Genomic DNA, 23111 nt, shown 5'->3' on the forward strand with positions numbered 1-23111 from the left:
GTCTTCAACCCAATCGCATGCTCCGTGCTCGACCAAGGTGATGGGAGGATGAGGGGAGTGTTGTTGGGGTGATCACTATTGCTCCGCGCTTGTTGGCACGATAGCGGGGAAGTGATAAATTGTAGGAACTCAAGAAGAGATCCCAAGAATTATTTTGATAGGAGTTGAGAGCGTACCAGCGCAGAGACCACGGAACAGTGGGGAAGAATTAAGAATGTGGGATTAGGAAGGAGAGGGAGAAAGAAAAGCAACGGTGAGCCCAAAGGTGTTACAGTCGAAGCTCGCCGATCCCTCACATGAAAATATGAGAAAAGGGGAAAGAATTCAAGATCTCTAGGAATGAAAGATGAAGCAAAGGATAGGATAGTTAGGATAGTTAGGGATAGTCAGGCGAATATCAGCCGGTACCCGAGATAATTAAGATAATTGCCCAGCCTCACAAAAAAAAAATTTAAAAAATTGAAGAGGCTGGATGTGTTAATTGTACATCCCAGGTCCCGAGCCGCGTGGGCCACCATACAAAGAGTACCCGATAGCTACTATGTACTACGAAGGTACTGTTGTAAACAAACGGGGTGGGATCCATTCGGGATCGTCTTTTGGTTCCTTGGTTCATCTCCTTTTTGACTTCATTTTATATCCCATCTTCAATATCAATCATTGACCTAGGTATCCATCTCCCAATCTTGAAAACGTTACTCTGTATAACCTCTGCTTCGTGGCTGGGGGTAATCTTGGCAAATCCAACCCACCTAACGCAACATACGGAGTACAATTTTCCATCAACACCCTGAAAATGACAAAACACTTCGTACCCGTCACACACGGACATACAAGGTCCACCCGCAGTTCTCCGTGAGACCCGCAAAAGACAAGGCAAAGGAACCGGAACAAGCACACCGTCGCCCAGACGACAGAGACCCTGGAGATCGGATGATTGGGTCCAGCATCTGCCAACTCATCACACTCGTGTGCTCAGGCTTTCAACCTTACCAACCTCTCCATGTTGGAATGATTGGGTTTCTTGTGGGATTTATAAAAATGGTCGGCCTATCGCTGGGATATGGAATACACCGACACTATTTCCCGCCTTTTGGCCCCAAATTCACTATCCGTGATCTCACTCTATGACTGGACAGAACTATACGTAGCCCTTGCAAGGGGGCACAAGCAATTATCATCAAGTTTACTTGCGCAGCTGGGGGTTGAGGACTTGCTGCATCTCGTGCATTAGTGGCAATCGAGCTACTTCCAAATTTGGCTCTGTTATTGGCAAACGATCGCTTGTCCTCAATACTGTGTAAGATTGACATCTTCCAATTGGATCGCTTCGGCAGGTATGGGAGGTTTGCAGAACTGACTACATGTAGGTACCAATATGTACTCCGTACTTCTGTAAGGATATTCTTATAGTATGTGGATTTTTGTTGTACATACCCCTTCTGTAGTTCTCTTATTCTTCTTTGGTAAGCCCCTCCCACGTGGAAAAAGTCCGAAGCCCACATGGCTCAATGAATGCTTGCTGTGGCATTCCGTGAGAGAAGGAGTAATCCTTACGGCTATCGCACAGTCAGAGGTTTCCTGATTGGCGTCTAGATATGTGGAATTGACCAAACAGATCCCAAGCTGATCTCCTAGGCTGAGCGTCTGGCTACTGCGGTTACGGTACTCCGTAAGTACAAACCATTGATCAGGACGCAAGGAGGCGACAAGAAGAGAACGATCTATACATAGAGCAAGATGCATTCGACTATCCCACCACTAGCCATACGAATATTCAACTCGCCATCTCTCTCATGATTACAGAATAAGGGGACAAAATTGAAACCCAAATAGATATATCCACATTGCTGAACTCCAATGTCCCTAAAATAAATATGCAGAGACAATCGATCGCTTTTGATGTTCATACAGTCTGTTCTCAGTCATTGTGCTTCCGCTTGAACTTCAGTCCAGCACCGTTCTTGGGCTGGCTGCCGTATGTGCGGCGACCTTGCTGCTCCTGCTTCTTATCGCGGCTGAGGCTGGAGCCCAGCTGGATGTCAATGCGAGGCGGGGCATTGAAGCCGAAGCCCTTGGCAACCTTGACGAGGTCAAGCTTGTTCACGTCAAACACAGTTCGAAGGGAGTGCGAGGCGTATGCTTGGAGATAAGAACGGTAACCATCCTTGGCGGACTGCACAAGTACGTTAGTATACAAATAACACATAAATAAGAGGATGGGGAAGATAGCATACCTTGTTGAGGTAGTAGTTCTGGCCAATGAGCTTCTCCAGCTGAGACTGCACATTGACAATCTTGGAGGCCGGGAACTCGAACTCCACGACAGGCACACGTGCGTCCTTGAGGTGCTTCAAGAAACCAACCTCGGAAGGCTGGAGGAACATCAGACTGCGACCCTTGCCTTCGGCACCACGGGCGGTACGTCCGACACGGTGAATGTAGTCACGAGGATCATCAGGAGGATCGAACTGGATAATCCAATCGACAGCGGGGATCTGGAATTTTGAGTCAATTATGGAATAAACGTGATAATGCGGGCTGGGAAACATACATCCAAGCCACGAGCAGCAACATCAGTACAGATCAAGGTACCTTGCTTGGCATTGCAGAACTCGAAGAAAGTATTGGTACGCTTCTGCTGCTTTTGCTTTCCGTGCAACTCCAGAACGGGAAGATCGATGTAGTTCAAAAGCTCAGCATGGTACTTGACACAGTTGCAGCTCGAGAAGAAGACAATAATCTTCTTCTTAAGGTTACGCTTGAGGAATGAGAAGAGAAGCAAGAAACGCTTGTCTGCCTCACACACCACATAGCCTTGTTCCAGACCCGCCACTGTGCTGTGCTCCTTGCTGTGGTCGACGTTAATGTAAAGCGGTCCGGGGCGGAGGGATATCCGGGCCAGATCCTCGACCTTGGTGGTCTGTGTGGCGGAGAAGAGCATAGTCTGACGTTCTTCCTTGGGCAGAATCTTAACGATCTGGCGCATCTCATCTTCGAAACCGACTTCGAGAATTCGGTCTGCCTCGTCAATGACCAAGGTCTTCAGGTTCTTGAAGATGAATCCTTGGGTGTTCTGGAGGTGATCCAGCAAACGACCGGGTGTGGCGATGAGCAGGTTCACACCCTTCATCAGCTTCTCGGCTTCAGCGCGACGGTTGGCACCTCCGATAACGATACCGTATGTCTGCGAGTGGTGGGCCATAAGTTCACGGGCGACACCGAAGATCTGCAGTGCCAGTTCGCGAGTAGGGGAAACGACGAGAACACCAGTACCTGCATCGAAAAGTTAGAAACTCCAGTCCCAATGGCAAGTAAATATCAAATAAAGGTATGGAAAGAGGAATTTACCATTTCTGGGCTTGAAGCGTAGGGCGTGAAGCATCTCAATAGCGGGGAGCAGGAAGGCCAAAGTCTTTCCGGAACCGGTCTTCGCAGCACCGAGAACATCCCGTCCAGCAAGCAAAGGAGGAACGGTACGTTGTTGAATCTCAGTCATGGTTGTGAATCCCATGTCGTTGATACCCTGCATGGTCTTCTCGGAAAGGTTGAGCTCGGTGAACTTCTGCAGCTTGCCCTCGGTCTGGGGCAAACGGACATCTTCCATAGTAGGAAGATCCGTACCATTCGCAGCCTCGGTGTCTTCAGCATCACTGCTCTCCTCCGCATCTACCTCCTCGACATCTTCAACGACCTCGGCGTCGTCGCTTTCTTCCTCGGCGCTGGGTGAAGGGCTGACCTTGCGCTTCTTGGTAGACTTCTCAGCTGAAGCCTTCGGGGTCGAAGCAACGCTCTTTTTCGGGGTCACTGCAGGGCTGGATTTGGCTTCCACGGGCTTGGCGACATCGCTCTCTGCTTTTGAGCCGTGCTTTCTCTTGCGCTTGTTGATGGACTTTGCGGTGTCCACGGGGCCAGGCATTTTGTTGATTGGTCCTGCGACAGTGTAATAATTGACACTGGAACAAAGCAATCAGGGGTTTGTCTCGTATCACCTGGGCCTTGTGTTTTGCAGGTCTAGATTATTGATCTCTGCGGGCGGAAATCATTCTGCTACTTTTTTTTTTCTAATCGGTCAAATGTGGCAGAACTCCACATCACGTGTTGATAGACTCCATCAGTTAGTGCCTTAACTATGAGGCGGAAAATATTGACCGATGTTGGCCATCTCCTATGATCAATCATCACTTGGATGTAAGACTTCAAGACTACAAAATCCACATGTGTTTCAAGTTTAAGGCCACTATATTTTAGAGACTATCGATGTTTTTTACACCCGGGAGCAAATAATGCCGAGCAGGATATGCGCCTGGTGGGTTCCTCCTTTACCTAGTGAAACAAGGACGGAATGTTGGCCAGAAGGCTGTGCAAGCGCCGGTATCTTGGCCTCAAGTTAGGCAGCTGAGATTTTGTGGTATGTATGGCATGTTCTCAGTGACTGCTCAGTTGTTGCGTAAATATGTCTTGTGCCAAGGGCTGGGCTTCTTTGTCTTTGTCCAGGGGTATGGGTCTCCGATATGCTTACAGAGTACTCGGGTATCATCATCAAGGGTTATACATGGAAAAGTTGTTTTGCAGATATTAAGCCGTTTTTACCGTCTATACTCTAGTATAACACCAACTAGGGGGGGGGGGAATCTCATCAAACATCGGCTACTTCATCTTTGGCCATTCTTGGCCATTTTCAACAATCTGCTCTGGGGTAGCCTCTCCAAGAAGAAGAAGAAATACTGCCTCAGCTTCATTGTAATGTGTTGATACTACACGCTTATCCTTCTACATGGCTCTCCATCCCGGGTTTTACCCAAATCGAGCGGCGTTCATGTGATAAAGAGATTAACACCTAGTCCAAGTCGATCAACCTCTTCAAGTTTGCAGTTCTAAGTTGTACGACAATTAGTAATTGAGCAATTGCGGAGGGTTTGATCATCGGGAATGAAATATACGCAACAAAAGTATCATCCTCTTTTGGATCTGTTAGGACTAACCTTGATATTGCGATGTGAAGGATAATTCCCCCTTTACCAGATGAACTGACATAAACTCACAACACGGTGCTCACTGAGCGTTAGGTAGAAATCAGACTGCTCAGTTTTACTCATTGAGCAAAACGCCAAAACGGAAGGAAAGCCAAGAAGTCCTTGGCGGATAACTTTCTCTTATGTTTCCGATGGTTTTAAATCCGGGGGCAAACCTTCCCGAGCAATATAATAACATCGTAGATAACTATAATTTATTATTAGTCCTCCCCAGGATTCTAGAGCCGGGAAGATCATTAGACTCTATTATTCCCTTATAGATCCAGAACACCTCCCGTGATAATACATACGATGTAGTACACTCCTTTTAAGACGATATAAAAGAAAATAACACCAACAAACTACATAGGCATAATATAAGGATCGACATAGTATTCCAATCTACCGACATTAGCGTTCATACAATTGCACAGCCTCGTTTCCAAGGTTGGCAAAGGCCCCATCATCTTCATCATCTGGTCGGATCAGACTTGTTTCAGAAATGAAGGACCCTCCATCTGCATGGACCATTTGTGAGCTTGGTATAATTATGTCAAATCATATTCCTTCCCCCTTTTATTATGAATTTGTTTAGCTTGCTTAGTGTGTTTAATTGTCACCCCCTGATCACCAGAAAGGGATGATCAGAACAATCACGTTTTTTGATGTGCGCGTGATGACGTCTTGATTTCCCGCTCGGCCTCTAATCTCATATAGTACGACATTGTTAATCCGTGGCTACGGAGTACAATGTGCTAAATGAGATATTGAAACGTCCAGATGTCGGGACCATCGTATTCGGCTGTACGACCCAGTACTAGTATGTATTCTCTTAACTGTCAGGCGCTTAAGCCACGGGGGTCTAGCTACATGGTATTTTTGGGGCCCACTGACATTCTGTGATTCGTCGTTTTATCATTGCATGCCATTGGCCAAAAATCTCTGCCTTCGCTGTAATTGGGTTATTCAAGGTATACGAAGTGCTAATAATATATCACTCTGTTTGCAATTTTATACTTACTCTCGGTTTTCTGTTCCAATCTGCGAGGCCTACCCCAGGTTCCTTTCTCTAGTGTTTCTTATAGTAAAATCGTGCGCACACCTGACACTACTAGTAGGCTGTCAAGCTAGATAGTCACTGTCTTATCGGCCTCTTATTGAGGAACAGAAAACTGACTTGCCTGCAACTACGCCAGATCTCAGGAAAGGCAATTTGTTCATACACAAGAATATTCGGCCGCAAAGCGGCCTTGTAGCGTATTTTTTTTAGTACTCTTTTTAGACCCCCCCCCCCCCCCCCCCCTTTCTCTCTCTCTCTTATTGGCGTTGTAGCAAGAATAGGCCACACATGCGGCCTTCGCATGTTTAGTCGTTTTTTGGTAGTCCTTTTATATGTCGTAAGAAAGACCACGTTCGATCGTTGAATCAAAATCATATTTCGTAGGTTGTACCCTGTTTAACTCTTTCTTTAGCATTGTCAACAGCTTTGTCCTTGGGATGAACATTAGACATCGTCCACCTCCCTCTTCGATATCACAGTCTTTGAGTCTATACCATGTAACTAAATCACAATAGTATACATTGAGCGCTGTGCCCTCATAGCTTTAGCGCTACTGCAAGCGCTAGAGATTTATACGAAAATATCTATCTGTTGATATCCTAGATCAAATGCCTATACATACATGGGCTGATATTTACCCAGGCTAATTATTCAGAAGCGCCCTCATAAAAGCGGCAGCTAAGATGGGGCCCCACCGGACGAAATTCACCACAATGGAGCGTGCATACTCCATAGTAGGCAACGACTTATAAGTGTGGACCTCAAAAGTCTGGAATCTCAGTTTGATTAATTATCGAAGGCAGACGGAATACTTGAATGTGATATGCCTACTCTGGACATATATTAATATAAAGTTGATGTTCAAAGTTACCATAACACGTAACGGTCCACTGTATTCGGCACACTCCACAGCTGGGGGCAACAGTTCCTTTGGTTCACTGTAATACCCGTGACTTAAATATTGGCATATTCGACTTCGTCTCTAATAATAATCCTAAGGGCTATGGACCCGCCTGATTCCGCCACGATCCATCAAACCGCTTTCGGCAATGTTAGTACGCGTATACGAGAAGAGAAAGTTGTTTTTCAAATGTTCTTTGGTCAATAGGATATAGTAGATAGGATGAATAGAATGAAACGAACAAAGAGAAGAAAGGGAAGAAAGCAAGTGAAACATTATATAGGGTGGCCGTAGAGGTGGCATTCTGTAAGTGTTGAAGGGGGGGGGAAGGTGCCAATGGGTGACCATACGGAATAAACCCAAACATTAGTACAAAAACAATACAGACTTCTGATTGGTTCCAAGTTAGCCGCCCCTGTGTTCTTACAATACATGACCACATACCTTTCCAGTGGAATGGCGACGGTCAGTCCAGGCAATGTCTTTCCCACCCTTGTCGACTGTCCCTGAGTGAACAACCCGTGGACACTCTTCCTCTCACTCTCATTCCCTCATTGTCTCTCTTTTTTTCTTCTTCTTCTCTTCTAGGGAACAGTTTGTGTCTACTTTAAACCACTTTCTTCCCCCGTTTCAAGCCTATTGCTCCTTTACTCCTTTTTCGGCCATACTGTGTATCGCCAGTCCACTCACTCTCGACATTTCGCTTTTTCGCCTTACTCGACCTTACTCTCATTCAGGCTCAGACATACTCTCATTCATCTACAAATACAGCTTCTTCCGATTCCATTAAACCCCTTACGACTACTTCTACGCTCCGCTTATATTCAAATGCCCCAAAGGCAGAACACACCTTGACTCGACCCTGACTTTGCTCCGACAATTTGCGCCCAGCATACAGTAACAGTTCGAGGAGACATTCAGAAATCACTCGGCTCCGCGGCGATCAAACACGACTCGACCGTACAAAAACTTCCGCATCCGGCGGCTGGCAACGTGGTACTCTGGAGTGCCACTGACACGGGAGCCGTCAGATCGCTTCCCCTCGCCCCGATCTACCACTGGGAACCCCTCTGGTGTTTCGCAACCTCTTCCTGATATCGAATATACACCAAAATGCGGTTAATATCGCTTCTCACCTGCTTTGTCGCCATTCTGGCGCCGCTAGCCTCCGCCACTCAGCTCCTCGAATCCAATGCACTCAGCGTGTGCATGGAAAGTAGTAACTTCACGGCAACATATTTCAGCGTCGTCTTCTATCCGGGAAATAACTCTCTTGTCGTCGGCTTCGATGGCGTCTCATACATCGAGGGTAAGGTTGTTGCGGAGATGACCCTTACTGCGTATGGCTACGAGGCATACAAGAACACCCTTAATCCTTGTTCAATTACTGGCATGGGTATGTGTCCCATGGCCGCTGGACCCATGGATTTGGGTCCACTTTCTCTCGACCTGCCAGCAGGCACTTCAGATAAAATTCCTGGTATCGCCTACACCGTCCCTGATCTTGACGCAAATGTGCGGATTGTTATAAAGACAGCCGACACTAAAGAAAAGATTGCTTGTGTCGAGGCCTCGCTTTCTAACGGCAAGACCGTTAATCAAGCCGGAGTTTCGTGGACAACCGCTGTTATCTCCGGACTAGGTCTCGCTGCATCCGCCATTACCTCCGGGCTAGGTCATTCTAACACTGCGGCTCACGTCGCGGCAAATGCGCTCTCTCTTTTCGGTTTCATGCAGTCGCAAGCGATTATCGGCATGACCTCGGTTCATATGCCCCCGATCGTGGAGTCCTGGACCCAGAACTTCCAATGGAGCATGGGTATTATCCGCGTGGGATTCATCCAGAAGATCGCCACCTGGTATCAGCGGTCAACCGGTGGAACTCCGTCGACAATCCTGTCACAGCTTGGGGATACTTCTGTGGAGGTTCTCAAACGCCGCAAGCGTGACTTCGCTGACCCAGCAATGAACCTCTTGAAGAGAGCCACGGGTCCCATGATAGTTAAGCGAGCAACTGGTATGGTCAAGAGATCCGACACAAGCCAGAAACTTCTTGTCATTCGAGGAATCGATCGTGTCGGATTCCGTGCGAACATGGAGGATACCAACATTTTCCTCACTGGCCTAATTTTCTTTGCGGTCTTCACCTGCATTGTTGTCATCATCGTTGCAACCTTCAAGGGAATTACTGAGCTACTTGTCAAAAATGGCCAAATGAAGAGTGACCGGTTCCAGGACTTCCGCAATGGATGGAAGATCGTTCTGCGTGGTATCTTGTTCCGACTGACTCTCATCGGTTTGCCCCAAATGTCCGTTCTTTGCCTCTGGGAGTTCACTCAGCGTGACTCGCCTGCCGAGGTTGTTTTGGCAGTGGTCATGCTCCTTTCTATGCTCGTCTCTCTTGGGTGGGCCTCTCAGAAGGTTGTTCGGCTGGCAAAGCGTTCAGTGACAATGCACAAGAACCCAGCATACATTCTTTACTCTGACCCGTCCTGTCTGAACAAGTGGGGCTTTTTGTATGTACAGTACCGTGCAACGGCATACTACTTCGTCATTCCGTTCCTCATCTACACCATGATCAAGGGTATGTTCATCGGTCTGAGCCAGCCTGCACCGGTCGTTCAGACAGTGGCTTTGGTTATCCTCGAGCTAGCCATGCTGGTTGCTGTCTGCGTTCTCCGTCCGTGGATGGATAAGAAGACTAACGTCTTCAACATCTCTATTGCTGTGATCAACTTCCTCAACTCCATCTTCCTCCTCGTTTTCTCGGATGTGTTCGACCCCCCCGGAATGATGATCGGTGTGATGGGTGTCATCTTCTTCGTTTATAATGCCGTGTTCGCTTTGGTCCTTTTGATCCTGGTTCTGATCGCTTCGGTTTATGCCGTTGTGTCCAAGAACCCCGATACTCGCTACCAGCCCATGCGTGACGATCGTGGTTCATTCATCAAGTCCCAAACCCAGCTTACTACTGAATTGGATGCCTTGGGTGCTACAGCGCGTGGTGATATGAAGCCTGGGCAATATAACAACAACCCATTCGACGATGATACCGCTTCTATCTCCAGTGGAAACGGTGCTAGCGTCGGCCGTCAAATGGAGTCAACCTACCCACCGCAATCAACCTACCCGCCGCACGGCTCTGCTGCCCAAGTGTCTCGGTCACCCGTTGACCCATCTGTGCCACTGTTCCCCAGTAACGTGTCAGGTCATCACAATCCTCCCCCCGGATACGACAATTTCGGTCGGTCCCCTTCACCCGCCGGAAGAAGCTTTGATAACACCTCTCCTGTTGGCCAATCTGCTCTGTCGACAACATATCGAGCCCAGAACAGTGCTAGTCCTTGGCAAAGGGGTGCTGGCTATGACCATTAAAAAATGCCAGTGGTCTTTTGTTTTGTCGCTTCCGAGATGAAGATATGTGATTTTGTTTTAGCGCGGGATACCGATGGTCTATAATCGCCATTCCTCTGGGTTCGGGTTTTTTCTCTTTTTTGCTTCTGCACAAGCTGCAGGATCATCGCTTCAGATAAACTTCTTTTCTTAATTCACTCCATTGCTTAATGGTGTGGGCTTTTTCTCATCTATCCCTTCCTTTCCCTTTTTCCTTCTTCCTTCTTCTCCTCAATTATTTTCTCTATTTCTCTCCCCGGTCTAAATCCTTGAGGTGTATTTCCCTTGTTTTTTTTTTAACTTCCGCTCGGCGTTCTTTGATGCATTTGGATATGGGTGATCGGCCTTGAGGGTTTCTCTGTTCTTTTTTGTTGGCTTTGCAGTAACTATTTCTGCCGCCGATGAAATATATTTTCAATTTCTCACGTTATACACCAGTATTTTGGATGTTCTTTTCAGATATCTTTTGAGGTATATACGAAGGCGGTAAACAAAAAGCATACTTTGCTTCAAGAGCCTTTTGATGTAAATATGAAAGCGATGTCTACATATATATGTTGGTGTCGAAGTTTTTTCAATTTTAGGGCTTCGGATCTCTCGTAGAGTTCAATTTCATGAACTCACAACATCCATGCCTGTCGAAATAACCAGAACCCAACAAGACCATCTTGTATGAAAGATAACGTACGAAAAGTAAAGGAATATAAAAAAGAGAAACCGCTATTTTACACTAACAGTGAAGAGCAAAAAGAACCATGAGAGATGCCATGCCATGCCCACGGCACACACAGGAAAAAAAAGGTATCAGAAACAATTCCACATACGAACCAACCCCAAGATCGCGATCATAATCACCACCGCTGATCCATCCCACCGGGAGGCCCACCTCCGGGGGGAGGAGGATACCCCTCCAAGCCACGGGGGCCAGTAGGAATCTGCGGACCGCCTGGGCCCATACCGGGCTGACCAGGCATAGGCGGGAATCCCGCGGCTCCGGGGGGAGGTATGGGGAGGTTAGGGAAGCCTCCTGGGGGCGGAATCGGCAGGTTTGCGCCCTGGGGCATGTTGGGGAGGGGCGGGGGGGAAGCCGCCTGTTGGTGGGGTTCCGGCGGCGTTAGGGAAAGGTGGGAAGGGAAGACCGTGGGCTCCTGGGGCTGTTGGGTAGGGGTATTGATTAGCTGGGTTTGGTCCTGGGTCGGTTGGAGATCGTTTTCTCTTGGAGATGTAGGGTGGAGTTGGGAGAGGGTGGGACATACGAGGTAGCATGCCTGGGGCACCGGGGGCGCCTGGTGGAGGGATACCGAAGGGGGGAGGAGGCATGCCTGGTCGTCCTGGTTGTGTTAGTTTGTGTTCCGGGTTGGCTTTTAGGAGAGCATGGGAGGGATAGTCGTACCCGGGAATCCGAAGGGAGGCGGGAACGCGCCGGGGGCCATCATGTTGGGGGCTTGTTGGCCCTCTGCAGCGTAGGAGGAGGTGATGGAGTCGATAACGGACTGGGCTTTTTCTTGACCAATCTCTGCATCGGGTTCATACGGTTAGCTATCATTCAGCTGTTGGGGTTGGCTGCCTTGCTGGGCCATCGGTTAGACGTACGTTGGTAGTAGTCCACCACGTTCCTCAGGTGGTTTCGGCCGGAGTTATGCGCCTTGCGCACGCTCATCGAGTCGTGCGTCAGATAGACATCACAGTAGTCGCCTGTTAGTTGAAGTGGGGAGTTAGCAATTGGTCGATGGATGTGGGCTTAGTGGCCATAGTCGGGCGTGTCGCATTATGCCCGGAATAGGCTATGACACCACTTGGTCTGTCTAGACCTGTATTTGTGGCAAAACATACAGAAGAGTGCATAGGGAGTTAGCTTTCAGTTGTAAAGATATGGACTGGAGGGACTTATATTTGGGCATCTTGCCGGTTTCTGCAGCAAGTACCTTGCTGTCGTCGCGCGAAAGAGGAAAATTCCCTTTCGGGGTCGGTTTCGTTCAAGAGGCAGGATTCTTTACTAGCAAGGACTGTCCTAATCTGCAATGTCGTGGTCTCAGGTTGAATGTCGGAAGTAAAGCCTTGGTGACGCAGATAAGAGAGAAACTGTGGCAGCAGGACTGGCCAGTGGTTTCGGAGCTCGATGGCGAGGGTTGAGCAGGCGGTCCGTAGTGGCAGAATAGTGTCTTATCGCATCGGATCTCTAGAACAAAGACAACATCTCTCTTGCTGAGGGGTGAATTCTGGTGATCCAAATAACGATATCAATTCTAACTGGCTAGTATGATTTATCACACTCATTAGCTGCCGAAATCGAGGCTCGTCAGCCATATACGACACTCATCTAGTCATTACTACATATAGCACACTCTGCTACTCTAGACATGCTAACGAACCCACAAATCTAGGACGTTGTCTACATTACATGATAAAAAGCACCTTGCACAGGCAATTTATGATGCAGCGGCTTTTTAGGGCCATATTTGATGTCATACTTGTGGAAAATATCCGGCCAGACTGGTATCTCTAGAGCTTTAGAATCGATTGTGATAAGTGAAAAAGCATTGGATTTGTATTGGATTGATCAATCTTCGAATCAAGAATGGTAGCCGAAACCACTGTTCTCCTGAGAGCTGGTTTACATATTCCACCTACTTGCGACAGCCGGGGACAAGACGCTATTGACAACTCCACCTTGTGCTCTCAGATTTAAAACTTGCGCACTCTCCTCGCGCTCAATCTCAAGTCTTCCATCTTCCAGGCTTCGAACGAATGAGACAATCATCTGGAGTAAGCTGGCAAACTTGCGCAAATTCAGTTGCTCGGTCTCCTCCCACTGCTTTACATCATCCCGCACGTCGCGAACTTGAATGTGCTTGAACTGACCATCTGTATGATGGGCGAGAATGAAGTTGGGGGTCTGCGTAAGCCACAACCGGGGCAATTCCTCGGCAAGAATGTTGGCATTCCTCTTAGAGCGAGATCGAGTCTTCAGGTCAAAGACTGCACACTGTGGGATACGCCGGCCTTGCATTGCAATCTCAAGCTGCTGAGGTGCCATTTCTGTAGTGGGCGAAGGATCATCCGAAAGTGTTATTTTTTCGATGGCCGGCAAACCTTCCTCTGCGTTGATACTTTCCTGGGGATCGGGAACGGGCTCTTCGGTCTCCTCGGTATCCGTAACCAGGTCAGGCAAGAAGCCATCCGGTTCAAAACGGATCAAGCACTGCATGTCGGCAAACTTGTACTCCACCACCCGTTGGTGGGACTTGGATCCGCCCACATTTTCATTCCACGTGGTGTATGTTTCCGGGAAAGTATGCCCATATCCACGGATACCGGGGATTGTTTCGGTGGGCGAGTTTTCCCTTCTGATAAAGAAGACGGTCTTGCCGAGCACCTGTACAAGCATCCTAAAGGGATCATCTGCCCCACGTACAAAACGTAGCAGATGGCCCATGGTACTGTTGCACCCAACGATGTCCACGTCGGTCACAGGGAACTCGGGTTTGCCAATTAGGATTGCTTGTACCATTGGTTCGAGAGGGTAAGTGGGATATCGCGCGGCATTTCGATCCCGATAATATGTACCATTGTCTTGCGGAAGCGTGCGCGGATCAGACAGAGGCGTCCACTTTGGTGGTTCTCCTGGTATACATGTGTCAGTCAACATTTACGTGAATGGTGCCTTGTTTGTCACCTTACCTGGAACGATGATACTGCTCTTGTCCCCATCAAGCCAATTGTAGGATGTCAGATATTGACTTTCTGTGATTCGGGAGACATCACTACTTTGATGTTCTGGACTTTCGATCTCATCGTACTGGATTGTCACAAGGATCTCTCCCAGCGGAGGCGCTGGTGAAATAATTTGCCTCCTGTATGCTCCACCTCTTCCTCTACCTCTCCATCGTCCTCGTCCTCTTTCTCTTGCCCGCGAAGACATAGTTGTAGAGTAGTCTAGGTGTCCGAAAGTCGTACCGAGGAAAGTTGTCACGCAATGCAGTAAAGGTATGTAGATGCAGAGGAACAATTATAAGTGGGCCAAAGGATTAAATACCTTCTCGTTTGCTCTTTACGCGCGTTATGTCGCCGCGGTATTATGCTAACAGCCAGTTCTTTCGAGGAAAAGAGTGCATTTTGTCCCCCGAAGAAATAACCCCCGCTAGGCCATAATTAGAGACCATGGTTTTTGATGTGGCCTAGTGATAAAATGGCTGTATTATTTCCCACCCATTTCAACGAGGATACTAACTAACAAGGAGGAAAAAGAAAAGAGAGATCAAGCGAGACAGGATGCAGGAGGCTGTGATCCCTGTCGCCACGTCACATATGGCCTATTCCTGTGCACTCCTGCGCATTTTTGCATCTGTTGGTTTTCCTGCGAATTCCTAGGCAGTCTAACTGGATCGTAAAGATACAAGCCAGCAAGGCATATATAACCCTAGTAGTCTGCATATTTAGTGTAACTGCGCTCTGCTCAAAGGTCAACGAGGCGGAATCCAAACTGTTTCTTATCTATTGACTCTTAAAGCCCTTCTTAACCCCCAAATTTATTCTCTTTCTCTGCCAACTTTGATCTTCTAAGTATATGTTAAGTCTAGTATCTTTTGAGCCTCATTTCCTGTTATGTCTACAAATATCCGATCGGAGCGACTGGCCAAGTATTTTGGGGCCGTCCTCCGTGGAAACCAAGAAGTCCAGGATCAGAACGATTTCAAGCGATTTATTGAAGCAGTTCTGGACCAAAAAGATCCTAGCATTGTTGTTCAGCGAATCATTTCAAGCAAAAGCGCTCTAAATGCCTTGCGAAACGGACTGAGGTTCAACCTCACACCGGTCTTCATCAACGGATACACCGCGAAGTTAATTCAATACCTGAACCACCGCGAAGTCAAGCTTCTCTGTAACGGCCAATTTCTTGAACAGCTTCTTTTGATCATTTTGGAGCCTCGTACACTCTGGGGCGCATTTCTGGAGGCGTTCCGCACGCGGAAACTAACAGAGAGTGCGATCCAGGCTCTATGCTGGTTGATGACGGAGTTGCTTTCATTGCCTCCCTCTTGCGGCGTGGATATTGGAGCCGATGCCCAGATTGTTTTAGACGATGGGTCGCTTTTCACTTCGCCCTCGGTCGATATACGAAATGCAGGCCACAAGATCAGATATCGCCTGGAGATGAAATCACCCACAGCCACCCTCCAGCACTCTGAGATTACTGCGGGCGGTCGACATGATAATGATTTTGCTGATTTCCGCTTGACGACCATTTTCCCTACTGCCGATGAGTTAGTATGTACGGAGAAGCCGTTCTATCGACGTGCTGAAGACATCGCGCAGCTGCCCAGCGGCCAACGCATTGCGGGCCACATTGACAACCAATTTCGCCTTTTACGAGAGGATATGCTCTCGGAGCTCCGCGATGACTTTCAAATTGCAAGAGGCACAAAGAAGGGGCGCCGGTCGGCTTTCCACTTACAAAATCTCTTTCTCGCTAAGATCCGCTGCACTTCTGGGCCTCAGAATCGCCTTCGACCGTGTACCATTGGCGTTACTGCCGCGTTTGGCTTGGAAAAACTTAAAGGTCTTTCGGAAAGTCGTCGCACTGATTTTTTAAAGACCACGCCTCAGTTTGTGAAGCATCGTGCCCTTGGATGTCTGGTTAGAGACACAGAAGTCGTGGCTTTTGCTACAATCGAAAGAGAAATTGACGAACTAGTATCCAATCCTCCAGTGGTCATGCTACGTATTACAGGTGAAGAGGCGCTCAAGAAGTCTCTGCTTTACCTAAAACTCTACCAAGACGTGGAGTTCCTACTTGTCGAAACGGCAATGTTCGCATACGAGCCAATCTTGAAAGGCTTGCAAGAAAGGATCGATCTGCCTCTCACAGAAGAGTTGTTCCTTTACGAGAGAGACCATCCAGTGAAAGAATCAACTCTAGCTCCTTGGAATGTGGTCAACAAGTTGAAGGAAGAATATGGATGTAATATCCAGGGCACCCTCCAAACTTCAACGCCAGTGACACTGGACTCTTCACAGCTAGACTCTATGTTGGCCGGGCTGACACAGAGAGTGAGTCTTATTCAAGGACCACCAGGTAAGATCACGCGAATTCTCTCACCATACGCTCATTTCCAACGCCAAGGACATTAGGCTGACAGTATGAGTTTCAGGCACCGGCAAGTCATTCATCGGTGCCCTTCTCGCAAAGGCCCTGCATGATAATACCAAAGACAAGATCTTGGTTATGTGCTACACGAATCATGCCTTGGACCAGTTCCTGGAAGACTTACTAGACATTGGAATCGATCCCTCCGACATCGTAAGACTCGGATCTAAGTCGTCACAACGCACTGAGCAGTTGGGATTGTTCAAACAGCACTCGTCCTACAAGAGGGACCACACCACCTGGAGCACCATCAATGCGCTCGAAGCGGACGGAAATGAGCAAAAGAACACTTTGAATAGATCCTTCCAAGCCTACAGGAACCTCATAGCTAATGATGTGTCTATCTTGGACTATCTGGAGTTTGAAGAACCGGAGTACTTCGCAGCTCTGACCGTGCCAGAGGACGAAAATGGGATGACTCTAGTCACCCAGGGTGGAAAATCACCCAGGAACTACCTTTACGCGCGGTGGAGAAGAAACGAAGACGCAGGAGTGTATGCCAATCTTCTTCCTGCCCATTGTCACAATATCTGGAAACTAGATAAGAACATAAGGGAGGAGAAAGACAGGACTTGGAGGAGAGCTCTACTAAATGAACAGGCGGAGTCTTTGAGCGTCAGCATAGCATTGTTCGACAAATGCCAAAACCGACTGAGCGCTACCCTGGGTGCGAAAAACCGGGAAATTTTGAAATCAAAGCGGATCATTGGCTGTACCACTACAGCCGCGGCAATGTACTCTGAAGACATTCGACATGCTTCACCTGGCATTGTTCTTCTTGAAGAAGCGGGCGAGATTCTCGAGTCCCATGTGCTTACAGCGATGACACCAGAAACCAAGCATTTGATCTTGATAGGAGATCATCAACAGCTACGGCCAAAGATCAACAGTTACAGCTTGAGCACCGAGAAAGGAGACGGTTATGACCTGAACGTCTCTCTTTTTGAAAGACTCATACATATCGGGTTTCCACATACGACATTGACCAAGCAACATAGAATGTGTCCCGAGATCTCAAGTCTCGTACGCAATCTCACCTATCCTGCGCTGGAAGACGATGAGAAGACCAAAAACCGCCCTCAGCCACGAGGGCTGTGCGACAGAGTCATATTTTTCCATCATGAAAATCCCGAAGACATTTTTGTCCAGGTGTCTGACCGAAGTGATGAGAACTCGAACGGGAGCAAAAGAAATGCGTTCGAGGCAGAGATTGTACTCAAGATCGTGAAGTATCTCGGGCAACAAGGGTATGGAACAGACAAGTTGGTCGTGTTGACCCCATATTTGGGTCAGCTCAGTCTGTTGAGGCAGACTCTGAGCAAACAGAATGATCCAGTACTAAATGACATCGATTCCTACGACCTTGTCAGGGCAGGTCTTCTGTCACACGCGGGGGCTTCCCACTCTAAGCGCCAAATCAAGCTGTCTACAATTGGTGAGTAGAAAGAAAAGTACGGGTACAAACAAGATTCTGTCTGACCCGAGAAAACAGATAACTTCCAAGGAGAAGAGAGTGAAATTGTTATCGCTTCGCTCACCCGTAGTAACAAAACTGGCGACATAGGATTCATGGCGGCCCCCGAGCGCCTCAACGTCCTTCTTTCCCGCGCCAGAAATGTGCTTATTCTGGTGGGAAACTCGGAAACATTTGTCTCTAGTCGAAAGGGTCAAAAGCACTGGAAACCATTCATTGACCAACTGAAGTCAGAGGGACATATATACGATGGACTGCCTGTCCAATGCGAGCAACATCCCCAAACAAATACCATTCTCCGAACAGTTGAAGACTTCAGTAGAGAATGCCCGGACGGAGGATGCTCTGCCCCGTGGTAAGTCCACCAGAAGATTGAATGATAATTTGATATTGACTTTCCCGATAGCGGCGTGAAATTGAGTTGCGGAGTACACCAGTGCCCGTCAAAATGCCACCAGCTTGCGGACCATTCGAAAATGAAGTGCACAAAAATCGTGAAATGGAAGTGTCCCCGGGGTCATTCTTTATCTCTGTCCTGTTCCCAGGCCAAGGGTTCGTGTCGATTCTGCATTCAAGAAGACCAGGTCAAAGAGCGCCGGCGTAAACGCGATCTAGAGTTGGAGCGAGAACGGCAGAGAAAGCAGAATGAGTACGCCCGGCAGCTTGCAGAGGCTCAGGAGGAAGCCTCCCATCTCAAACGTGTTCGACGTGATGAATTCGATGACGCGGAGCGAGCGAGGGTTCTTGAACAACATCGCCAGGAAATTGAAGATCTGAAGAACCCCCCACGACCACCCTCGCGACCAGCATCCCCTCAACGGACATTGAGCTCTGGAACAATCACAAGTATACCCTCAACCACCACAGAAGCAAGCTCGGATTCCAGCGTTACAGATTCCAGCGTTACAGGCACTCAAAGCCCTAGTGTTCAGCCTACAGGTCGACAGGTAATGCCGCCGAAAGAGACATCGGCGGCTAAAGGAGACTGGAACTATCAAAAGAAGTTCCTCAATGCCCAAAGCCAGGAGATCGACAATTTAATTGACATGATCGGACTTGAGTCAGTGAAGATGAAATTCTTGTCTATCAAAGCGAAAGTGGACGTTTCTATCAGACAGAACATCGACTTGAGCCACGATCGATTTGGATCTGTATTGCTCGGGAATCCTGGTACCGGAAAAACAACCGTTGCCCGTCTCTATGCAAATTTCCTATCGTCCATGGGGATCATTCCGGGCGACAAATTCATCGAGACAACCGGGTCCAGGCTCGCGAACGATGGTGTTTCGGGATGTCAAAAGATCATCGAGAATCTCCTGAAAGATGGCGGTGGTGCAATCTTCATCGATGAAGCGTATCAACTTGTCGGTAGCAGTTTCGGTGGTACACAGGTTCTAGACTTCCTCTTGGCGGAGGTTGAAAACCTCACGGGAAAAGTTGTCTTCATTCTTGCCGGGTATCAAAGACCGATGGAGAAGTTCTTTGCGCACAATCAGGGACTTCCTAGTCGTTTCCCGCATGAGCTCAAGTTTGAGGATTTCGACGACACTGAGTTGATGCAAATTTTGATTGGATGCATCGAGAAGACATACAGAAAGCAGATGAAAGTTGAGGATAACCTTGGAGGACTTTACTGTCGCATTGTAGCTCGTCGAGTTGGCAGAGGACGTGGTCGTGAAGGCTTTGCCAATGCACGAGCCGTTGAGAATGCCATGTCCAAGATCTCTGAGCGGCAAGCTGCACGAGTCAGTCGGGAAAGACGACAGGGTGGTGGCAAGATTGACGATTTCTTCCTGAGCAAGGAAGACATGATCGGTCCAGATCCATCGCAGGCTTTAAAGTCATCCAGTGCTTGGAAAAAGTTGAAGAGTATGATTGGCTTGGACGCTGTGAAGAAGACGGTAGAGGCTATTTTGGACACCATGCGCTACAACTTCCGGCGTGAGCTGGATGAGAAGCCACTGGTTGCATACAGTCTAAATAAAGTCTTCTTAGGAAACCCCGGAACGGGGAAAACTTCTATCGCAAAGATCTATGGTCAAATACTTGTCGACATAGGATTTTTGTCCAATGGCGAAGGTATGCAGGCTCCCCCGCCGTAGATAATAATTACTAACAATCGCAGTGGTGGTAAAGAACCCAGCAGATTTTGTTGGCAGCGTGATCGGAGGGTCCGAAAAGAATACCAAAGGGATACTCGCATCTACATTGGGAAAGGTGCTAGTTATTGATGAGGCCTACGGACTGTTCGCTGGAGGTACCTCAGATGGAGCAGGTCCCAGGAGTGACCAATTCAGAGCTGCCGTGATCGACACCATTGTGGCAGAAGTACAAAGCACACCTGGTGACGATAGGTGTGTCTTGCTTCTGGGTTACAAAGATCGTATGGAAGAGATGTTCCAGAAGGTCAACCCTGGTTTCAGCCGACGCTTTCCAATGGACCAGGCATTTGTCTTCGAAGACTTCACCTCGAATGAACTGGACGCGATCTTGAATCTTAAGCTCAAGGAGCAAGGCTTTGGAATAACTGATCTTGGCCGCCGCGTGGTATTGGAGATGCTCGAGCGTTTCCGCAATCGCCCACAATTTGGCAATGCAGGCGAGATTGATAAGCTGCTCGACAATGCCAAAATGCGGTATCAAAAACGCCTCTCTTCCATCAAACGCCCCGGTTCTCTTCCAGATTCTATTCTTGATGCTCCTGACTTTGATGAAGACTTTGATCGTGCGGATAAGAAGGAAAGTGTTGCGAAGATGTTTGAGGGTGTCATCGGATGTGAAGGTATCGTTGCCAAACTGGAAGGCTATCGACAAATGGTTCAGAGCCTCAGACGACTGGACTTGGATCCGCGCACACAATTACCGTTCAACTTTGTTTTCCGTGGTCCTCCAGGTATACACACCTCTGTTCACAGTTCTTTTCCAGAGAAACATTGCTGACATCCAAATCCCACTTAGGTACCGGGAAAACAAGCACGGCCAGAAAGATGGGTCAAGTTTACTACGACATGGGCCTTCTAGCTTCGAGTGAAGTGGTCGAAACATCAGCGACGGACCTGGTGGGTCAATATGTAGGCCAAACAGGCCCGAAGACCCAGAGCGTCCTGGAACGTGGCCTTGGAAAAGTATTGTTCATCGATGAAGCCTATCGGCTGGCCGAGGGACTGTTCGCCAAAGAAGCCATGGATGAGATTGTGGATTGCATTACAAAACCCAGGTTTGCACAAAAGTTGATCATCATTCTAGCCGGGTACGATGCAGACATCAACCAGCTCATGTCAATAAATCCGGGGCTCACCAGCCGCTTCCCAGAGTCTCTTCAATTTGATCCACTCTCCTCGGCAGACTGTATCAAGTTAATTTACGAGCTCTTGTTGAAAGAGAAAAGAGATCTCCTCAGCAAATCGCAGGCCCAATTCGACCTGGTCTGCTTGGAGAGTCCGGACTTCGAGTTTAAGAAGGGAATGTCGCGGCGTTTTGATAGACTATCAAAAACTGCAGGCTGGGCAAATGCACGAGACGTTGGAACGCTCACGAAGACGATCTTTGGCAAAACTCTTCAGTCATCTAGCGGGAAGAAACTGGTTCTGAACAAAGACACGGTGCTCGAAGCGCTCGACTCAATGATCAATGAGCGATCTAGCCGCGAAGTCTTCTCACAGAGCCCTCTATCAACTTCAGTCAAAACGAGGGAGCAAACAGACCTGGCTGTACGTACACAACCTTTGAGCAATCCTGTTACCACGCCGAACAATCAAGGCTCGGTCAATGAAGAGGTGGCCTCTAGCAATAAACCAGACCCGGCAGAGCCTGGAACAGACACATCCACTTCTACCACGGAGCGAGATGCTGGTATTCCCGACGAAGTGTGGTATCAACTCGAAAAGGACAAAGCTCTGGCAGAAGCTAAAGAGAAAGAGTTCTTGCGTTTGAAAGATGAAGAGGAAGAGCAGAAGAAGGAGATGTTGAAATTGAAGGCGGCGGAGGAGAAGGCAGCACAGGAGCTGGAAGAGGCAAAGAGAAAAGCAGACGAAGATGCAAAGATTCGCCACGAACAAGCCCGATTACAGCTTGAGCTGGAGCGCAGGAGACAGGAAGCAATCTTGGAGAAAATCCGCAAGCAGCAAGAGGCTTTGGCTGAGGCACGTCGTAAGGAACAAGCCAATCAGATGAAGCTGCGGTCCATGGGAGTCTGTGTACAGGGCTACCAGTGGCTTAAACAAAACGGTGGATACCGATGTGCTGGTGGTTACCATTGGGTCTCGGATGGTCAGCTTGGAAGTTCTTGAGCTTGGGATGTTGCATTGAGAGTGGTTGGGTTGTCGTTCAATGGGAATTTGGATGCCATGGATGCATGGATGCTGATCCTTGGGGATGCTGTTGTGTCTCAGCATAATTTGAGATTCAAAATGAACTTTTTCTGTTTCCAAAACCATTATGCTATCGTCGTAATATGACTGAGTCAATAATCCAACGTATCACGAATCCTAAACAAGCATTTCAGACACGACTACTAACCAGGTTCGGAAGTCTTGTTTTTCTATGTGTCCTACACAAAACGCAAAACGTGTTTCATATTATACCATCTAGAAGTTGGTATAAACGTCAACCCGCAATAACCATAGAACGTTGCGATGGTCGTGCGAGATATGGATCAACAAGGTGACTGACCTCCAAGGTTCCCACCCAAAACCCAAACTCCAAATCCCAAATCCCAACACCAACACCTACCGACATCTTTAGCAATACCAAGCCAGCCAAAACCCCAAGCCAACGAGCTTAGCCTCCGACCCCGGTGACCTCCCGCAAACGTAACACAGCTGACCCGATCAGCAGAGTACAGTAGGAAAGTAGTCACATCGACAAGCACAAGGCCAGGTAAAACGGTAAATTGGCGAGATGATACAATTACTTGATAATAATAGCATCCAAAGCCTACGTAAGTGCCAATCCCGGTACGATACCCGGGGACCGGATGAGCAGGGAAGTGCTGGAATCCCCTAGAGCTGGCGGGGCCCGGGGGTACTCTAGCCATAGAATTGGGCAGTGTACTTTCTTTTCTATATCCCCCGGTTCTACATAGAAAGGTCCAATATACGTTTACGCTTTTTGCCGCTTCT

General features: G+C 48.2%; 4 protein-coding genes across 4 annotated transcripts; 2 read left to right on the top strand and 2 right to left on the bottom strand.

Moving 5' to 3' along the window:
• Nucleotides 1-1921: 1921 nt before the first annotated feature.
• On the bottom strand, nt 1922-3919 carry has1 (ATP-dependent RNA helicase HAS1; the record flags this gene model as incomplete). Its single annotated transcript, XM_056898670.1, has 4 exons — nt 1922-2176; nt 2238-2498; nt 2555-3276; nt 3352-3919. The coding sequence occupies 4 exons, from the start codon at nt 3917-3919 to the stop codon at nt 1922-1924; spliced, it is 1806 nt and encodes a 601-aa protein (XP_056750746.1).
• Nucleotides 3920-8089: 4170 nt separating this feature from the next.
• Nucleotides 8090-10351, top strand: N7537_007616 (transient receptor potential ion channel family protein; the record flags this gene model as incomplete). Its single annotated transcript, XM_056898671.1, has 1 exon — nt 8090-10351. The coding sequence occupies one exon, from the start codon at nt 8090-8092 to the stop codon at nt 10349-10351; it is 2262 nt and encodes a 753-aa protein (XP_056750747.1).
• A 1032-nt stretch (nt 10352-11383) lies between these two features.
• N7537_007617 (putative U1 snRNP complex component Yhc1) lies at nt 11384-14291 on the bottom strand (the record flags this gene model as incomplete). Its single annotated transcript, XM_056898672.1, has 6 exons — nt 11384-11523; nt 11626-11700; nt 11763-11885; nt 11963-12064; nt 13001-13993; nt 14051-14291. The coding sequence occupies 6 exons, from the start codon at nt 14289-14291 to the stop codon at nt 11384-11386; spliced, it is 1674 nt and encodes a 557-aa protein (XP_056750748.1).
• Nucleotides 14292-14974: 683 nt separating this feature from the next.
• Nucleotides 14975-22280, top strand: GbpA (the record flags this gene model as incomplete). Its single annotated transcript, XM_056898673.1, has 6 exons — nt 14975-16445; nt 16522-17952; nt 18010-18346; nt 18398-20070; nt 20117-20884; nt 20950-22280. 6 exons carry the CDS (start codon nt 14975-14977, stop codon nt 22278-22280), a joined length of 7011 nt encoding a protein of 2336 aa, XP_056750749.1.
• Between the last annotated feature and the right edge of the window lie 831 nt (nt 22281-23111).

This window comes from Penicillium hordei (genome assembly GCF_028827395.1).
Source record: "Penicillium hordei strain IBT 12815 chromosome Unknown utg000004l_segment0_segment0, whole genome shotgun sequence".
NCBI classification, from domain to species: Eukaryota; Fungi; Ascomycota; class Eurotiomycetes; order Eurotiales; family Aspergillaceae; genus Penicillium; species Penicillium hordei.